General features: G+C 42.1%; 2 protein-coding genes across 5 annotated transcripts; one reads left to right on the forward strand and one right to left on the reverse strand.

The window, feature by feature from the left end:
- Positions 1–1,284: 1,284 nt before the first annotated feature.
- kcnj11l (potassium inwardly rectifying channel subfamily J member 11, like) lies at positions 1,285–7,281 on the reverse strand. Its single transcript, XM_038705673.1, has 6 exons — positions 7,142–7,281; positions 4,747–4,909; positions 4,305–4,544; positions 3,945–4,214; positions 2,672–2,879; positions 1,285–2,578 (listed from the first exon to the last, which is right to left on the reverse strand). Exons 2-6 carry the CDS (start codon positions 4,903–4,905, stop codon positions 2,160–2,162), a joined length of 1,296 nt encoding a protein of 431 aa, XP_038561601.1. The 5' UTR covers positions 4,906–4,909; positions 7,142–7,281; the 3' UTR covers positions 1,285–2,159.
- A 2,897-nt stretch (positions 7,282–10,178) lies between these two features.
- Positions 10,179–16,010, forward strand: LOC119893477 (microtubule-associated protein 1A-like). 4 transcript variants are annotated; one of them, XM_038705674.1, is made up of 4 exons: positions 10,179–10,283; positions 12,265–12,358; positions 12,634–12,721; positions 14,889–16,010. In XM_038705674.1, the coding sequence occupies exons 1-4, from the start codon at positions 10,265–10,267 to the stop codon at positions 15,858–15,860; spliced, it is 1,173 nt and encodes a 390-aa protein (XP_038561602.1). In that variant the 5' UTR covers positions 10,179–10,264; the 3' UTR covers positions 15,861–16,010. The 4 variants fall into 4 exon arrangements, with proteins under 4 accessions (XP_038561602.1, XP_038561604.1, XP_038561603.1 ...); XM_038705676.1 differs by lacking the exon at positions 10,179–10,283 and adding an exon at positions 10,294–10,505; XM_038705675.1 differs by lacking the exon at positions 10,179–10,283 and adding an exon at positions 10,977–11,263.
- The last annotated feature ends 2,468 nt before the right edge of the window (positions 16,011–18,478 follow it).

Here is an 18,478-nt window from a genome sequence, read left to right on the forward strand (position 1 = left end):
GACTTTGTGACCGATTCCTCTACATTATTCTCAAGTATCTGCTGATATTGAGTGGAATCCATTTGACCCTCAACTTAAACAAGACTCCCAGTACTGGTACTGGCCACACGGCCCCACAGCATGATGGAACCTCCACCAAACTTTACTGTGGGTAGCAAGTGTTTGTCTTGCCGCCATGCATAACGCCCCTTGTTATGAACAAATAACTCCATCTTTGTTTCATCAGTCCACAGCACCTTCTTCCAAAATGAAGCTGGCTTGTCCAAATGAGCGTTTGCAGACCTCAAACATTTATCTGTTTGTGGCGTATGTGCAGAAAAGGCTTCTTCCGCATCACTCTCCCGTACAAGCTTCTCCTTGTGCAAAGTGCGTTGAATTGTTGAACGATGCACAGTGACACCATCTGCAGCAAGATGATGTTTTAGGTCTTTGGAGGTGGTCTGTGGGCTGTTTCTTTCACCATCCTTCGCCTTTGGCTCTCCGATATTTTACTTGGCCTGCCACTTCTGGCCGTAACAAGAACTGCGCCTGTGGTCTTCCATTTCCTCACTATGTTCCTCACAGCGGACGCTGACAGCTTAAATCTGTGCAATAGCTTTCTGTAGCCTTCCACTAAACCATAATGTTGAACAATCTTTGTTTTCAGGTCATTTGAGAGTTGTATTGAGGCCCCCATGTTGCCACTCTTCAGAGGACAGTCAAAGAGAACAACAACTTGCAATTGGCCACCTTAAATACCTTTTCTCCTGATTGGATGCACCTGTTTATGAAGTTCAAGGCTTAATGAGCTCACCAAACCAATTGTGTGTTCCAGTTAATCAGTGCTAGGTAATTACAGGTATTCAAATCAACAAACTGACAAGGGTGCCCACATTTATGCACCTGTCTAATTTCGTTTTGATTGCACATTTTCAACCTCTTTTCACTACTGAAATAGCGACCAAAGCGACTTGCAATTGCTCTACATGTCAGAGGTCTCACGCCTCTGGTTAAGTGTCTTGCTCAGGGACACAATGGTGGATGTGTCACAGTGGGGAATTGAACCCAGGTCTCTCACACCAAAGGCATGCGTCTTATCCATTGCTCCAGCACCACCCCCAAATTATTGTTTATTACTGTGTCTTTCAGTTATTTGATAACTCAAATTAAATTGCTGATCCAAAAACCTAATTATTTATAAATTAAAATCATGGAACTTGTCAGGGGTGCCTAAACTTTTTCATACGACTTCATCACTCTAACTGACACCTTACAGACAGAGATGAGGATAGTGTCACAGTGAAGATCATGTGCTATAAGATTTAATATGTGATTTACATAACACACAGTACTATCTAACATCAGGCTTTAATAAACTATTTAAACACTGGGTTTTATATGAACGGGATACTATAAAGAGAAGACGATACATAACAAGAGAAGCTGTGTCCCAGATGTAGGACTGCACACTGAGTCCAAGCAGGTTTCGAGTCTGCGTTGTGTTCAGGTGTGTACACGCTACTGTACGCTACCCGAGACCACTTACTCAGGCTGTCCTCTCTGCCCTCAGTAGTGGAGGATACGGCTAATCCTCACAGACGGTGGCCCAGAATAAACATCCATAAATCCACTAAGAGATCAGAGAAAGACGCTGCAGAAGCTGCCTGAGAAGTTTTCTTCAGCATCTCAGTAAATCCTGCGAGAGCTGTCTGTACATCCATGCTAACAGGAGATGCTAATTCAGCTACTGTTAATGGAGACCGTTTGACTGATGGTGACCAAATACAGGCTAAGAAGAGAAGAGCAGCAACGACCCTGCAGCTGACATGACAGCAGCACAGCTGACCTCGCTCTCCTGATGGCTTTAATCTTTTCTGTCGTCATTTTGGTTCCTAAACAGGCCGATATGTTGGTGTTAGCATGTTAGCATCTACCAGATTAGCAGCAACATTTTTGACTTCCTGTATTTTCACACAAACGTCAAAAGAAATAAAGTAGAAGGACCAGAAGTCCACAGAAAAACCTCAGAGATCCACTTTAAAATACAAAGACGGGATTAAAATCAGTGGCCCGCAGGAGATGTTAAACCCCGCCCCCCTGCAGACGGTCTAGATATATGTTGTGTATACTGATCCCGGTGTGTTGTGTGGAACCGGGACTCGCTGTCTGCGTCCTGGTCTTCAGTCGCTCATCTCTCCCAGCGAGTCTTCTTCAGTCTTTCGTCCAATCACTTCCAGGTGCATCGTCTTCTTCTCCGCCTCCTTCTGTGGTTTCTCTGATTGAGCGTACCAGGGCTGAGGGGTGGAGCTATTGCAGGTCCGGCCTCCTCTGCGGAAGCCTCCTCTGCCGGCTCGGACCAGCCCCCAGCCCTGAGGCTGGGCTTCAGAGCTGCCCTCCTGGACGCCCTTGATCTGGTCCAGCTCCTTGGCGCTGAGAGACGACATCCTGACGGGAACCGTGTTGCCGAACTTGGAGTAGTTGACGCAGTAACGGCCGTCCTCCTCTGTCATGATGGAGACAAAGCGCCTCCCCCACAGGATCTCCTCGGGGGTGTAGGAGGTCCGGGCCTGCATGGTGATCCCTGTTGTCTCCACCACACCTACAAAATAAGAGAACATTGAGTAGTTCAGACAGAACTGAGTGAGTACTTATTACTGTGGATCCACATTGACAGGATCCAGGTGTTCCCGACCTTCCAGGACGACGATGATCTCCAGGTCTTCGGAGGCCAGGGACTGGGCGGAGAGCTCGTACAGAGGACTCCCTCTCTCTATGGTGTGGCTGATGATCAGAGGAGAAACCAGGAAGATGCCGTTACTCCGCAGAGGGTTCTCCACCTGGATGTCCAGCTGGCACACCGGGATCACCTCACCCTCCGCCGTCACCGTCCGCCGGATCACCTGAAAGGGAGAACTTCAGTCTTAACACCCAAACACAGAATCAGTACCAGAAAACATGAAGCTACAGCAGCAGCTGGTTAGCTTAGCATAGCATAAAGACTGGAAACAGCTAGCCTGGATTTAGTGTCTGTGGTTGTTTTGTGGTTGTTTTGTGGTTGTTTTGTGTCTCTTTGTGTCTGTTTGTGGTTGTTTTGTGTCTGTTTGTAGTTGTTTTGTGTCTGTTTGTAGTTGTTTTGTGTCTGTTTGTGGTTGTTTTGGTCTCTTTGTGGTTGTTTTGTGTCTCTTTGTGGTCATTTTGTGGTTGTTTTGTGTCTCTTTGTGTCTGTTTGTGGTTGTTTTGTAGTTTTTTTGTGTCTGTTTGTGGTTTTGTGTCTGTTTGTGGTTGTTTTGGTCTCTTTGTGGTTGTTTTGTGTCTCTTTGTGTCTGTTTGTGGTTGTTTTGTGTCTCTTTGTGTCGGTTTGTGGTTGTTTTGTAGTTGTTTTGTGTCTGTTTGTGGTTTTGTGTCTGTTTGTGGTTTTGTGTCTGTTTGTGGTTGTTTTGGTCTCTTTGTGGTTGTTTTGTGTCTCTTTGTGTCTGTTTGTGGTTTTGTGTCTGTTTGTGGTTGTTTTGGTCTCTTTGTGGTTGTTTTGTGTCTCTTTGTGTCTGTTTGTGGTTGTTTTGTGTCTCTTTGTGTCTGTTTGTGGTTGTTTTGTAGTTGTTTTGTGTCTGTTTGTGGTTTTGTGTCTGTTTGTGGTTGTTTTGTGTCTCTTTGTGTCTGTTTGTGGTTGTTTTGTGTCTCTTTGTGTTGGTTTGTGGTTGTTTTGTGTCTCTTTGTGTCGGTTTGTGGTTGTTTTGTGTCTGTTTGTGTCGGTTTGTGGTTGTTTTGTGTCTGTTTGTGGTTGTTTTGGTCTCTTTGTGGTCATTTTGTGGTCGTTTTGGTCTCTTTGTGGTCGTTTTGTGTCTCACGCTCATTCTGTGTCTGTCTGGTCATTTTAAGTCTCTCTGTTGTCATTTTACTTCTGTAAATAGTAATTTTTTTCTGTGGTTGTTTTGTGTGATGTTCAGTTCAGCTGTGTCAGACGTCACCTGCAGCTGGATCGTGGCAGAGATGATCATACTTTTCCTCAGGTCTCCGACTCTGAACATAAAGGTCGGACGGCCGTTTCGAGGAGCGATGACGGCGTTTCTGGAGAAGATGAGCGTCTCTGCGCGCCGGTTGGCCTGTGCGGTCTTCATGAACACACAGCCGAGCATCACGGCGTTGATGATCAGGCCCAGGATATTCTGGATGATCAACACGGTGATGGCCAGAGGACACTCTTCCGTCACCATCCTGCCACCAAAACCGATGGTCACCTGCAGCAGACAGGACTGCAGCGTTCACAGCTAAGAAAACCACAACCCACTGCACCTGGATCAGTCAACGAGACCAACAACAGCTCTCACCTGGACTTCAATGGAGAAGAGGAAGGCTGAGGTGAAGGAGTGGATGGCAGTGACGCAGGGGACGGGGCCTGGCTCGCCGTCTGGGCTACGGGGCTCCAGGTCTCCGTGAGCGAAGGCCATGAGCCACCAGATCATAGCGAAGAGCATCCAGGAGCAAAGGAAGGCCGAGGTGAAGATGAGGAAGGAGTGCTGCCACTTCAGGTCCACCATGGTGGTGAAAACGTCCTGCAGAAACCGACCCTGGAACACGCAGAGAAGACAAAGGTAAGTCAGACGGAACAAGGGAAGACGTGCACGTGTATGTGCACAGGGTTAAAAAGTACTTTTCTTTAATTATCAGTGAAAAAGCATCTTTGTTTTTCAAAGACACAAAGACAATCATTTATACTTTTGGAGAGCAAGATAAAAAGAGATGTTCAGCATGTTTTGCCCTCTGCCCTACCTGCTCCCTGATGTTCTTGTGAGCCACATTGCAGGATCCGGACTTGGTGATGAAGCGGGCTCTCTGAGATCTGGAGCGGTTGCGGTTCGGCTGGTTCTGGTCCTCCGCCAGACGGGTCAGCAGAAAACCGTCCGGCACGAGGCCCTTCCTGGCCAACATGATGCTGCGCGCACACAGATTTAGGTTTATGTTTTATTCATTTAATACGAGTTTACAGAGCCAGAGCAGCTTATGATAAAACTCATATGGAAAAGATTACTGATATACACAAATATACGTTATATGTTGCACAAGACTGGAGATTATTATATTAATTAAATCTCCACACTCCACATTTCTGGTTGAATTAAAGTTTAGTTGTTGGCTTATTATTGCACTTCTGTCTGTGAGAAACACTCTGTCAGGGTCAGACTGGTTAAAGACGTCAAGATTAAACTGTTGAATTCAGACAGTTTTATGTAAAAGAAGCGGATTAGACTAAATGAACGTATTTTACATATTCATCTGCGTTATTCATCCATTCAGTGGGATTTATTGGGATTAACATTGTTACCGTTTCGACAGGGGGCCCGATATTTTTGTTTGAAGGCTGGCTTTAGCCGTCAGTTTCACGGTTTAAACTAAACATCAGGTCACAAATTCAACCGACTCTTAAGATAAGGAAGTTTGTTGTTGTTGAAATCTCTACAACCAAACGTTGTTCGGTATCTCAGAGACAGCAGCATGACGCAAGAGTTAAAACTCACGGCAGGACAGAGGAACTAGACAACACTGTGGAAAAACAATAAAAGGCATATAAACAGTAACAGATATCAGTAATAAATGAATAAATAAAGGCAGCAACTTCCCATGCTATCAGAGAAGAGTTTATTTCACAATAGCATGTTTTGAGTCCTTATCTATGGTTGTCATGTTTGTGTAGAGGTTGCAGCTGCAGCTCTTTGGAAAAATCTGTTCTGTTTGTTTGTTCAGGTTTACATTTATTCATTTAGCTGATGCTTTTATCCAAAGCTACTTACAACTGCTGTACAGGTCAGAGGTCGCACGCCTCTGGAGCAACGAGGGGTTAAATGTCTCGCTCAGGGACACACTGGTGGACGTGTCACAGTGGGAATCAAACCCGGGTCTCTCACACAGACTGCATGTGTCTTATCCTTTTTTTCTTCTGTCACCAATTTTTATTCCTAATCACCACAACCACGAGTCAAAAATAAGCCAGAGCGGTCAAGAAAGAAGAAAATCTGACCAAAAGCAAAGAAAACATGATTTAACAGCCTTTTTGTTTTTACACTCAGAAAAGGAAAAAAAAATATTGCTTAATATTAGCAGCCTTTTTTAAAAAAGTGTGTCTTATGGTCAGAATCAGAGAAGATTTAGTGCCAAGTAGTTTTTACACATACGAGGAATTTGCTTTGGAGATAAGGTGCTACACGCAGACAAACACACAGCTGCTGTAAATAAAGGTAGAAATATATATAAACATGGAATAGACTGACAAAATATAGAAGAATAACGGTTAACAAGAAGTATATGCAATGAAATAATATTTACATGTGCACAGACATTTACAGTATTTAGTAGTGTTGTAGTACCGGTCTTGGTCTTAAGACCACTTTTTGATGGTCTTGTCTCGGTCATTGAGGACTCTGGATTTTATTTCAAGACCATAACTTTGGGAACATCAATAAATTGCTTTTGCATTATCTGATTTATTTGTTAACATCCTAACTTTGATTGGAAGTAAAACTTATTTCTTCAAATTCAACCAATAACCCTAATTAGACATGTGTTGTTCCCGTTAATGACTGTCCCCCCTCCCTGCGATGCTGACGTTGATTTCAGCTCTTAATGTTTGTATGTGGGTGTTTTAATGGGAAAGTGGATCTTTAACTCTCATCTGTCTTTGCTTCATCACTTCCTCTCCGGTGTTTCGGCCCTGATTGCAACTCATTGCCCTTACCTGTCTCCTGGTTTGCTCATTTGCTCACCTGCAGCTCTTTCCTCATCAGTCTCTTCATATACAAACCAGCCCACCATCAGCTGGTTCCTCCTGCGCCTACTGTTCTGGTTTTGCCTGAAGTCTGCCTTCTTTTCAGTATTTGCATATTCTGGGTTTTCCTCTGAGTATCCCCCCCACACACACACACCTCGGCTGCATAATGCATTTATTTACTGTATCTATACTGGCCCCAACACGCCGCTTCAGGGTCTGTTTGCGGGTTTCATAACGATTAAATAATAGTTTCAGGTCGAGAGCCGCTCATCTCTACAGAAACACCATCCATCACCGTCAACAGCCATTCAGAGAATAGAAGATTTAAAAGCCACCGACAGTTTTAATACCCGCACCCTGTAATGATCAGAGTCCGCAGGTGAACGCAGGTGAGGATGTTACCTGTTCAGGAAACAGAGAGGCTCTGAGGCTCCTAAAGGTTTTATTTATGTCGACGTGAGACACATCACGGCATCCATCGTCCCCCCATCAGGTCCTTCATATAACCCCACCAGACCTGTGTCAAGCTAGAACAGGTGATAAGGCAGAGCTTCCGGCTCACCTTCACAATAAAACACCAACCCTTTTCTCCCGCTTACCTAAAATGTCAAACATGATAAAAAACTTTAATGGAGTTTCCTGCAAAAGTCTCTTTAAACGTGGATAGTTTGCGGTAACTAGTCCTGCATGTTGCTGGTAATGAGAACTTTTAGTTAAAGGTTTTTATGCATGTCATTTTTTAGGGACAATGAGCAGCTAAACGACCCACATATAAAAAACAAAATTATTCCTAAAACCAAAAACGAATAAAACAAACCTGCAGAGACATTATGTGACTTTCCCCCCTGTTTCAGTCTCTCCGGATCTTAGTGGTGATGGATGTGATCAAATTTAAAAGACCTTAAGTTTGAAATATTGGACTCGGTTCCGGTGTTGTGTGATCCGGACACGTTGAGCTTGACGCTGCAGGACGCTGAGCAGGTTGCAGAAGCTTCCTGCTGCCTGCAGGGGGCCAGAGAGGAGAGTTTACTTCCTGTAAACACTGAAAATATTTAAAACAATTATATTATTATTAGTTAGTCCCGTTAATTATTCACCGAAAAATAAAATAGATTTATGGACGGATCAACAGTTAAAGGAAACTTTCTGTTCATGGATTACAGGAGTATTAGACATAAATTTACCATTAAATAAAATAACCAGTTTCTTAAAGTCAGAAAAATAAGTAGGAAGACTTTTGGGTGCAAGAAAGTTTAAATTAAAAGTTCCTGTATCTCTTAAATATTCACTGTGTTATTAATCAGTCGCTTTATTTATTCCTATGTTTATTATTGTTTGTCCACTGTTGTGCAGCAGTGAAACAGAAACACACTTCATGTAAAAAAAAAAAAAGTCAAAACAAACAAACAACAGAACAACATAAAGTTTAAATATCTGTAAAAATCAATACAAGTAATTACATTTTATTTAAAAAGCAAGCAAACAGGGCTATTCTTAAAAACAGTAAATGTAAATTTTCTAACCAGCCTGTTTTCTTGATTATCCTTATTGTAAACTGTAACGTGTCATTTCAAACAACATCATTAACCATCATAAACACATTTCCTGGTACAAACCTTTATTTCTGTTTTTTTAAAGGGATTCAGACATTATATGAAATTTTCCCTTCAATTTGTTTAAACCAGCATCCCTCCTGGCTGCTCATCAGGATCAGAAAGAGAATTTATTTATTATTATTTTACAAGTACAAGGGATTTGTGATGGTGATTAGGTGCTCGACATTAACACACAGTTGGCATAAATACATTTATAAATATGTAAATATGGAATGAACAGATGAAACAGACACAAGTTATAAAATAATTTGATCTGTTGATTGATTAATTGAGCTTATTTATTGATTGTAAATATAAAAGTGGTGCCTCCAGCAAGAGATGCCCCGACTACAGAAACCATCAAAAGGAAAAAACACAATAAAGCCAGACGGCTAATTTCCATTGTGGTTCTTATCTATGTGTAAAAGAAAGTAATTTACATGTGCACTATTATTTTAATCTAATTATTGTTATAGTGATGTTAATAATGATCATGGAATGTTTACTTATTTTTATAATTTCTAGATTGTTTGTTTTTGTGTATTTCTTACCGTTTTGTATTAACTCTAATGCATGAAGTATGATTTTGCACTTGAAAATAAAATATTTCATCCTTTTTTCTGGAAGATTTGAAATGACAAATCAACAAAGTAACTTTCACATCACAGAACAATTTAATACTTTCACAACAATTATTAGGAAAATCAAGAGGGAACTGGTACTCTTTTCAATTACAAATATAGGATATAGGATAAATAAATAATAAATATAATAAAATAAATATACATCTGACCACAAAACCTGGTAAAAAACATTTTAATATGTTTTTTTAGATGTTGCTACACAAGTACATATTTTTTTATTGTCAAGTTAATAGTGTCTAAACATCTAAAACTAATGAAATTTAGCTCAGCCTTCACTCGCACCACATCATATCAATTCCTCCATCTCATTGGTTACTTTCTGACATGTCAGGGTCAGTGTCAAATGTTAAAATTTTAAAGGATTCAAGTCAATTCAATCTAGCTCTATTGGCATGAATGTTCAATATTACCAAAGCTACAAATAAATTACAAAAGAACAATTAATTTTACACAGTTCATTAAATAAAGTTAATAAAAAAGTAAAAGTGTATGTTTGTGTGTGTAAAAAAAAAAAAGTTAAAAAGTAAAACAGTAAACGTGTGCGTGTTAAAAAATAAAAATAATACATATTAAAAATATAAATAAATAAATAAAACAGTAAACGTGTGTGTGTATTAAAAATAAAATAATACATATTAAAAATGTAAATAAATAAATAAAACAGTAAACATGTGTGTGTTAAAAAATGAAAATAATACATATTAAAAATGAAAATAAATAAATAAAACAGTAAACATGTGTGTGTTAAAAAAATAAAAATATATATTAAAAATTTAAATAAATGAATAAAACAGTAAACGTGTGTGTGTTAAAAAAATATATATTAAAAATTTAAATAAATGAATAAAAAAGTAAACGTGTGTGTGTGTTAAAAAATAAAAATATATGTTAAAAATTTTAATAAATGAATAAAACAGTAAACATGTGTGTGTGTGTTAAAAAAAAAAATATATTAAAAATTTTAATAAATGAATGAAACAGTAAACGTGTGTGCGTGAGTGTATATTAATAGACAAAAATAAATAAATAAATAAAAAACAACTAAAAATCAGTATCAAATGTGAAATAAAAAAATAAAAATAGAGGAACAATAATAGATAATATCTGTGGGTAACTGAGCCCAGAAAGGATTCTGTTGCCTGAGGTCAACGCAGCCTCGACCGACAGGTGGCGTCGGTGAGTCGACTGCCGATAACAAACAGCAGAAGAAGAAGAAAGACTTTCTCTTTCCGGTCTGCGCCGGATGTGCTGTTGTTTATGGATGTAGGAGCCGAAAGCGTGAAAATATGGCGAACACATACAGAAGTAATGTTTTTTAAAAACAGATTCAGAAAGATAAAAGTTCTGTTAATGTTTTTGGGATCAAACTCACAGCTGCATTTAACCGGGGACGTTACTGCTGTGCGATGCTAGCTGAGATGCTAACTGCTAACGATAACGGATCTGATGCTTCTAACCGATAAACAACGTGAAAAACTTATTAAACGTGTTAGTGACAGATTATAGGACAGTATACTTTAAAAGCAGGTATGCTGTGTAAAATCCTAATAAATTAATAATTAAAATTAATTCATAATAATAATCTATTTTATTTATTTATATAACTTTTACATTTACTGATGTGGCTTTTATTCAAAGTGACTTACAGGTGCGGAACAACATACTAGCGCCAATAAAGTAAGAGATCTACAAGTTACAATAAATACTAAGAGCTGCCTGGAGGAAGAAGTGAGAGTTATAGAATAGTGCAATCACTACAGGAGAACTGTGAGGAGACAGAAGAAGAAGAGCACAGGAAGTGCATGTCAGAGGTCAGAGGTGTTATCAGAGGAAGTGTTCTCAGAAGAGATGAGTTTTCAGGAGCTTCTTGAAGTCAGAGAGGGACGCCCCTGCTCTGATGGCGTGCGGTAGCTCGTTCCACCATCGTGGGGTCACAGATGAGAACAGGGACTGAGGTTGCTTTGTGTGAAGGGAGGCAGGCGGCGTTCATTGGAGGAGCGCAGTGGCCCAGAAGGAACTTATGGAGTTTAGGTAGATGGTGCAGACCCAGTGGTCACTCTGTATGCAGCATCAGGGACTTGGATTTGATTCTGGAGGCCACGGGGAGCCAGTGGAGGTCACAGAGTAATGGAGGGACATGAGTCATTTTGGGCTGATCAGATACCAGACGGACTGCTGAGCTCTGAACCATTTGTAAAGGTTTCACCTCACAACCTGGAAGAGCTGCTAGGAGGCAGAGAGGTAACCACGGGCTGTACCAGGAGCTGTGTGGCGTACTGAGTGAGGTAGGGCCTGATTCTCCTTATGTTATAGAGCAAAGAGGCACGACCGACAGACAGCTAAAAGGTACTGAAAGGCACTTTACAAGGTCAAAAATACAAAACAAGATCAGCATAATAACCACAAACAATAACAACTTAAGATTACTATTAAAACTTTAAAAGCAAAACAGCATGAAAACGGGACAGAAACAAAAAGAAAACGGGTTAAAAGCAGCTTTATGCAGATGGACTTTGAGTGCCGTTTGCAAGTGATGTGGACTGTCTGAGGTGATGAGGGAGGGGCCAGTAATGGAGAAGGCCAGGTCCCCCCCAGGTTCTGTACTTGAGGCAGGTGAGAGGATAAGGAGTTAAGCGTCTGCGGATCTGAGGTTGTGGGTGGGAGTATGACGGTGTGGGAGGTGACGAACGTTTCAGCAGCTGAGCTCCACAAAAGTAACTAATAAATGTATTGAAGGAAAAAGTATAGATCCCTTCTGAATGTGGTAGAGTAGAGGTAAAAAGTATAAAATGAGATTACACAGTACCTCAAACTTGTACCGAAGAACATTTGAGTACATGTACACCGCTGATTTTAACCTTTATTTACTGCGGTAATCTGCAGGAGAAACGCAACAAAACAACCTCTAAAATCATTTTTTAGTGTCGTTTCAGATTTATTCAGTTTTGTGGTGCTGAAAGTACTGAAGGCGGTATTTACTGGTGGGGTATCAGTCAGTCTGAGTTTGTTGCTAGTGAGTAATCTTGATTAGTTTATCGACCAAAGCAGGCCCCGCCCCCATTAGCTGTGGATGACCATGAAAGAAAACCACTGAAACTGTGGATTCGGTTGTGAAAGCAATTTCAATTATTGTGCAGCCCTAATTCTGACTCTTGTCACAGACAGAGATGAACGTGTTGCTCTGGCTGCAGATACAGACGACTGAGCAAATGAGTCTTAGAGGAGGCAGACGATAATAAGGTGGTGAAAACCTAAATATTGTCTGATGATGAATCTGTTTCCTCAGTGACGGACCGAGACATCAGACTGATGATACAGCTTCGTGCCACCAACGCAGCCATCTTCACCGGCAGGAGGAACTCCGCCATGAGAGGCTGGAGGTCAGTCTGGTTTCCACCATCATCCATCAAACTGCATTCGGATACTCAGCCCCTCTGCACCAATCTCACTCAGGAGACCACATGTCCTACTTAGCATACATGCAAAACACTAAAGAGCGGGTCACATGGTTCAGGGGCGGCTGTAACACCGTGATTGTAATGTGCACGAGGTCAAAAGGTCAGCAACTGATGAAGAAAGCTGTGAGTGTGCAGGAAGGTCACGTCCGTCTGTATGACTGCTGCACCACTGATCTGTCCTCTCTGCTCCCCTGCAGGGCCATAAGAAAGGAGATGGGGCTCCAGGGGATGCTGTCAGCACGGCAGCTGAAGAAGAAGTGGGACAACTTGAAGGAGAAGTACAGGGTCAGTCCAGCTGAACTCCTCCTGCAGGGCAGAGGAGGAGCTCACTGAAAAGATGGTGATGAAGTTTGGGGGGCGAATTATTCCTTTTCTGGTTGTGTTTACATTCAGTGTTTCTCTCACGTGAATCCCTGAGGTCTAACACACCAGAGACCAGGGGCGAGAACCGATACTTTGGTACCATGTCGATGCCAAAATTCTGAAAACATAATGGCACTTGTTTTCTAGCTACCGGGGATCCAACACTTGGAAGATGGTGACAAGTGCAGCTGCAGCTCTGCTGCTCAGAGTCAAAGCCTGGATTTCTGCCAGTTCTGTTGGAGAGCTGATTCAGGCAGACTGTACTGTAGGAGGAGTATGGGAGTGTCTGAAAAGGTCGATACGATCCATTTCAATCATCAATAAACAATTGATTTTTAATACAAAAATCTTACTGTTTGTAAAGAAATGTTAAGTAATTTAATTAATGATGCACAGTGCAAGGTTGTAATTTCAGTATCTTACTCATTTCTGGATATATTGACATCAAACCACCTCTCATCTGTCCAGGCGCCTCATTTATAAAACTGTGCGTAGAAACATCACTAAAAGTGTCCGTGCGCCCAAACGTCAAAAAATACTCTAAGACTTCTAAAACCGTGCGTACGCAATCTGTGTGAAATGTGGCCCCTGTGAGGGAGCTCCATGTCCGAGCCTCCAAACAGCCACAGCTGCCTGTAGACGCTCAGTGAAGCTCTTTAATATTAATCCGTCCTGACTGCAGGAAGAAAAGGAGGCAGACTCTGAAAACTGAATCTAACTCAGTGACGCTGACGTTCCTTTTGGTGAAGCTGAAGCTGTTTGGTGGTAAAAAACGCACTTTCACTAACGCTTGTGCACTGGAGGAAAGGGGGCCCCTTTACAACCAATCTGCAGAGAGAGGCCTCCGTCCTCATTCCACTTGTGTTTAAACATTTATTTACACAAACCGTCCGCTCACTCAACGAGGCGGCCGACCAGTTAAAAAAAAATAAATGACTTGTTGTTTTCCATAATGTGTTTTTACAAGCAGCGCGTCACATCCACACGCTGGCGCTCAGCGTTTGGTTCCATAAGGAAACGAACATCTGATAACAAGATATGAAACTCTCCTATTTGCTTGACTGACGCACTGAAAACAGCATCAGTTTAAATGTAATTTGTCTCCTGTTCACCTTATTTAGGAGAATAAATTAAGTATTAACTAATATGACTCCTGATTAAACTGTCCAACATGTATAACGTTCTTTTGCAGAAACAGAATCTCCGTTTGTGTTTCTGATCCTGAATCTGGATCTTTTTGTGGCTGCCAATGATCTTAATGATGATTTTTTGCCACTTCAGGGAGAATCAGTCAAACGGCTGTTTGTTTATTCAGAAAGGCTTTAAGCCTGGAATACTCAGAGGGAATATCTGGATTTATTTTACACAGCAGTAGGCCTCTTCATTTCAAACCGTTTCATCCTTCTGCCATGTGAGGCGCCGTTTCTCTTCTCGTGTGCATGATTCAGAGTTTACTTACAGGACGCACAGGTCTGGTTTTAAAGATCACAACCTTTGCTTGGGAAGTGGCGTCCGCACGTTTCCAGCCCTGTTTAGTTCGTACGCACCGTTTAGAAATGAGGGTCCTGGACATCCTCTTACAGCTTTTACAGCTGCCAGTTGTTTTTTATAATGTTCAAATGTTTTTATTAAAGGAGTGTACGTTGAAAGACATGATGGGATTTATTGTTTTTGTTTTTTCCATGGCATCAAAATTGATTATCGTGGAATTTTACTGGTGTTGGTTTCGACTCTCTGGTATCATGACGTCCCTACTACAGAGTCAAAACCTGTTAAGATTTAGTGTGAAGTCTGGATTTGGAACACAATCCTGCACCCCAAGCAGACTCTCTGCAGGTCCGCAGAAAGTCTTGCTGATCTGTGGATTTGGACAAACTCGGGTTCGGTCTGTGAGTCTGCAGTTAGTTGTCTTCGTGTTTTATGTGTACTACACATTTGATTCCCCGCCCCCACATCAGTTTGTGCTCGTGTGAAGCACAGGGTTTGTTTTGGTTTCTGCTGCAGCTCTCTGTCCAATCAAAGTTATAAAGTTACATTAACACTAGAGATAAAATCTTCTTTAAAATTCTGATGTCCTTTTCCTGCGTAGGCGCTGAAGAACCCTCCAGAGGGCATGGAGACCACGACCCTGCCCAGCTCGTGGCGCTGGTTCCACCTGATGGAGGAGGCCATGAGTGGCCGCCTTGCCGGGACAGCCAACATCATCCAGCCCTCCCTGCTGGACGAGGACGAGGACAACAACGCGGCCCTGCCTCCGCTCATTATTCCCAACATGGGAGGAGCTTTTTCTGGACTAGTTGGAACGGGAACCCTGGAGGGTGCCGGGACGCCGCAGGAGGTCCTGGATCTAAGTGAAATCGAATCATGTGGGAAAGTTGAGGCAGTGAGCAGAACTGAATCTCCTGCAGAGGTTGTTGCAGCCGAAGGACACACGAGACGCCCCGAGTGCGAGCTGAGCCAGCCGGCTGCACTGTACGTCACCTTACTGCCGGACCGCACCAACGAGACGCCGTCCTCCTCCAGAAACATCGTCAGGGAGGCGTCCGAGGTCGACAGGAAGCTGGCTGAGCTGCAGACGGAGAGGCGGGCTCTGGAGAGAGAGCAGGCCGAGTTCGACAGAGAGCTGATCGCTTTAGAAAGAGACAGAGAGCTGCTGAGCAGAGACATGGCCACTCTCGAGCGAGACAGAACCGCTATAGACAGAGACCGGGCGGCTGTGGAGAGAGACCGGGCGGCCGTGGAGAGAGACCGGGTGTTTCTGGATCGAGACCGAGCCTTCCTGGACAGAGACAGAGCTTTTCTGGAGAGAGACCGGGTGTTTCTAGAGAGAGCCAGGGAGGATTTAGAGAGAGCCAGAGCGCTGCTGAGGAGAGAGAGGGCCGTCCTGGAGAGGGAGGGGGCGGCTGTGGACGGACATCAGGCTGAGATGACGGCGGAGAAGGAAGTGGTACTACAGACCCGGTTCTACCAGAGCCTGATGGCTGCAGACCTGGATCCAGACCAGCTGGAGACCAGACAGAGACTGGTTTCTTTGTTCCAGAGGCTTGTTGAAAAACTGTGAGCGGAGGAAGTATTGTTCTGTCGTATGGCTCGATTTCAGGTGATAAAAGGAACTGTTCTCTATTCCTGGCAGTTTGTTGTTCCTGTTTGCGGCGCTCCTCACGTGTTAATAAAGACTCTGTGTTCGTCTGCTTTGGTGCAGAAACCTCGACTTACGGCTCCTTTACTTTACACTAAGACCAAAGTTGATCATCAAATCTAAAACAGTGGTGCAAGATCTCGCTGAGACTCGAAACACAGACGCTCCAGTTAATTCAGTTGTTTTAATTTTCTTGCTCCAAATAACAACAGAAGTTGCCTCATTGCACTTTTCATTTAGAGCAGCGCGATGCAAAATCCACTCAGAAACACAAACTCAGTAAAGGTAAAGTGGTACAGACAGAAAATGAGTAATGAGACTGATATTAGTGATAACAATAGTCGTTGCAGCAGAGGGTGTCGAGCAGGAACACGGGGGCAGCAGGTGACCCGCAACCACAGATCCAGACTCCACAGCTCCAGAGCCAGAAAACCTGCAGGAAGTGATAGGAGGAGAGAGGAGAGAGACGAGAAAGCACAAGACTACCGGAAAGGGGAGAAGTTGTGTTAGTAACATGCAATAATGGGATATGGTTGCATACAGAGGGAGAGAAAGTAGAGGAGAGAGGAGCTCAGTGCATCATGGGAAATCACCCGGCAGTCTAGGCCTATAGCAGCATAACTAAGGGATGGTTCAGGACTCACCTGAGCCAGCCCTAACTATAAGCTTTATCAAAGAGGAAAGACATCGTATGATTCACCACACAGTCACTCAGACTAACATCATACAGTGAGACTGAGACTGAAATTAGATTGATACAGAATAATGATAATCATCGTATGTGTAATTCCCTAACGCGTAATCTGAGCTGAACAGGACACTGCAGTACAACCTGAGGAGAAGTGGATCAACAGAGCAGCTCTGATTGACACTAAAAGAGATGAAAACCAAAGCAGGCTGCAGCCACGGGGACGTCCTGAGATCACAAAACTTTATTTATCCCTGTATGTGGGGGAGATGGATGATTCACTGGCAACAAAAGACAACTGAAATTTACAAAAACAATTTACTACTTATTGTGACGGCCCCAGGTTTGGGCCCTCTCTTGTTCTTTGTATCTTGCTGTGTTCTGTCCCTTTAATCCAGGTAGTTGGTGGGTGGAGCTGATACCTGGGGCGGTTTGCAACGTTTTCTGATTGAACGACACGCTTCGAGGTACGTTTTCTCCCGTTTGGTGGGCGTGTCTTAGGTGTCACCCAATCAGCTGCCACAAGTTTGTAAACACAACCTTGTTAGAAAGGCACCACCGTTTCCATTGAAAAAAACTTTTTGCTACGTTTTGTAACATGAGCAGGCAGGGAACAGGTGGCTATAAAGATCCTGCTGGATAATGTTTCTCTCTCTCCTCCTGGCTTGCCGACTGATTCTGTTCTGTTTTTTTCTGTGTTTTACACAGACACTGCATACATACTGATCCGATGGACACCTACAGTTGTATATTTTGCTTAATTTACTTAAAATATCTAGTATTATTTTCAGACTGTGTGGTTTTCCGCTTTCGTCACTTACTGTTGAGCCATTCACTCATTTCACTACAAAAAGTGAGCTCTCAAAAACAAGGGGAAAAAAACATTAAAATTGGGGCAATATTACTTAAAATAAGCAAAATTATCTGCCAACAGAACAAGAATATTTCACTTGCTACTTAAGGCCAAAAAAGGCTGAAACAAGTGAAATTCTCTAACATAAAAGCCGCCTGGTAAGAAGAAATATCAAAAACAAATGTATTTAGCCTTCAATTAAGATAATTAATCTTACTAAGATTTTAGTTTTTGCAGTGTTGGCAGGTGCTTTTATCCAAAGTGACTTAAATTTGAGGAACAACATACAAGCATCAATAAAGCACTCAAACATTTATAACTGTGGACCTAACAGCTTTTTAGAAATTAGACTTAGCTTATTGACAGCAGTCAAAAGAAAGAATGATCAGGTGCAGGTGGGCAGCCCCCCTGCTGTGCTGGGTAACATCTGGAGTCCCTTCATGCTGCACACACAGAAATGAACAGGTAATTAAATGTGTATTAAAATACAGTTATTTAAATACATATATATAGACACATATCCACCGCTAACCTTCGTCAGTTATTATTAAATATTTACCAGATATATTGTTTAATTTCTCTGAAACTCATCCATGGGTATACTGTTTCACCGTTTCATGTCTCTGAAACTTACAGATATATTGTCCATCACTTCTTTTTGTTTCATTTTATTCTATAATATTCTATATTCTTTATTATTTTTATTGTTTGTTAGTTGCTTCCTGGAGCTGGGCACAAACACATTTCACTGCACGTTGTATTGTGTATGATTGTGTTTGTGACAAACAAAACTTGATTTAACTTCATTTAAATTTGATTTGTTGATGCTGATACTTTACAGCAACAATAATTGGTGCTGGAAGCACTTCTAAGTATTTACAGAAGGACCAAACTGAAAGGAACACAGATAGCCACTACAGCCCTCAGGCAGCAGATACAGATCCCTCACAGTCAGGAGTAGAAACACAATCTTTTTAATGTTTATTGCCTATTTATCAT

Source organism: Micropterus salmoides, unplaced genomic scaffold (genome assembly GCF_014851395.1).
Source record: "Micropterus salmoides isolate LMB-PRFRI ecotype aquatic unplaced genomic scaffold, ASM1485139v1 Ms_hic_scaffold_8, whole genome shotgun sequence".
In the NCBI taxonomy this organism is placed as follows: Eukaryota; Metazoa; Chordata; class Actinopteri; order Centrarchiformes; family Centrarchidae; genus Micropterus; species Micropterus salmoides.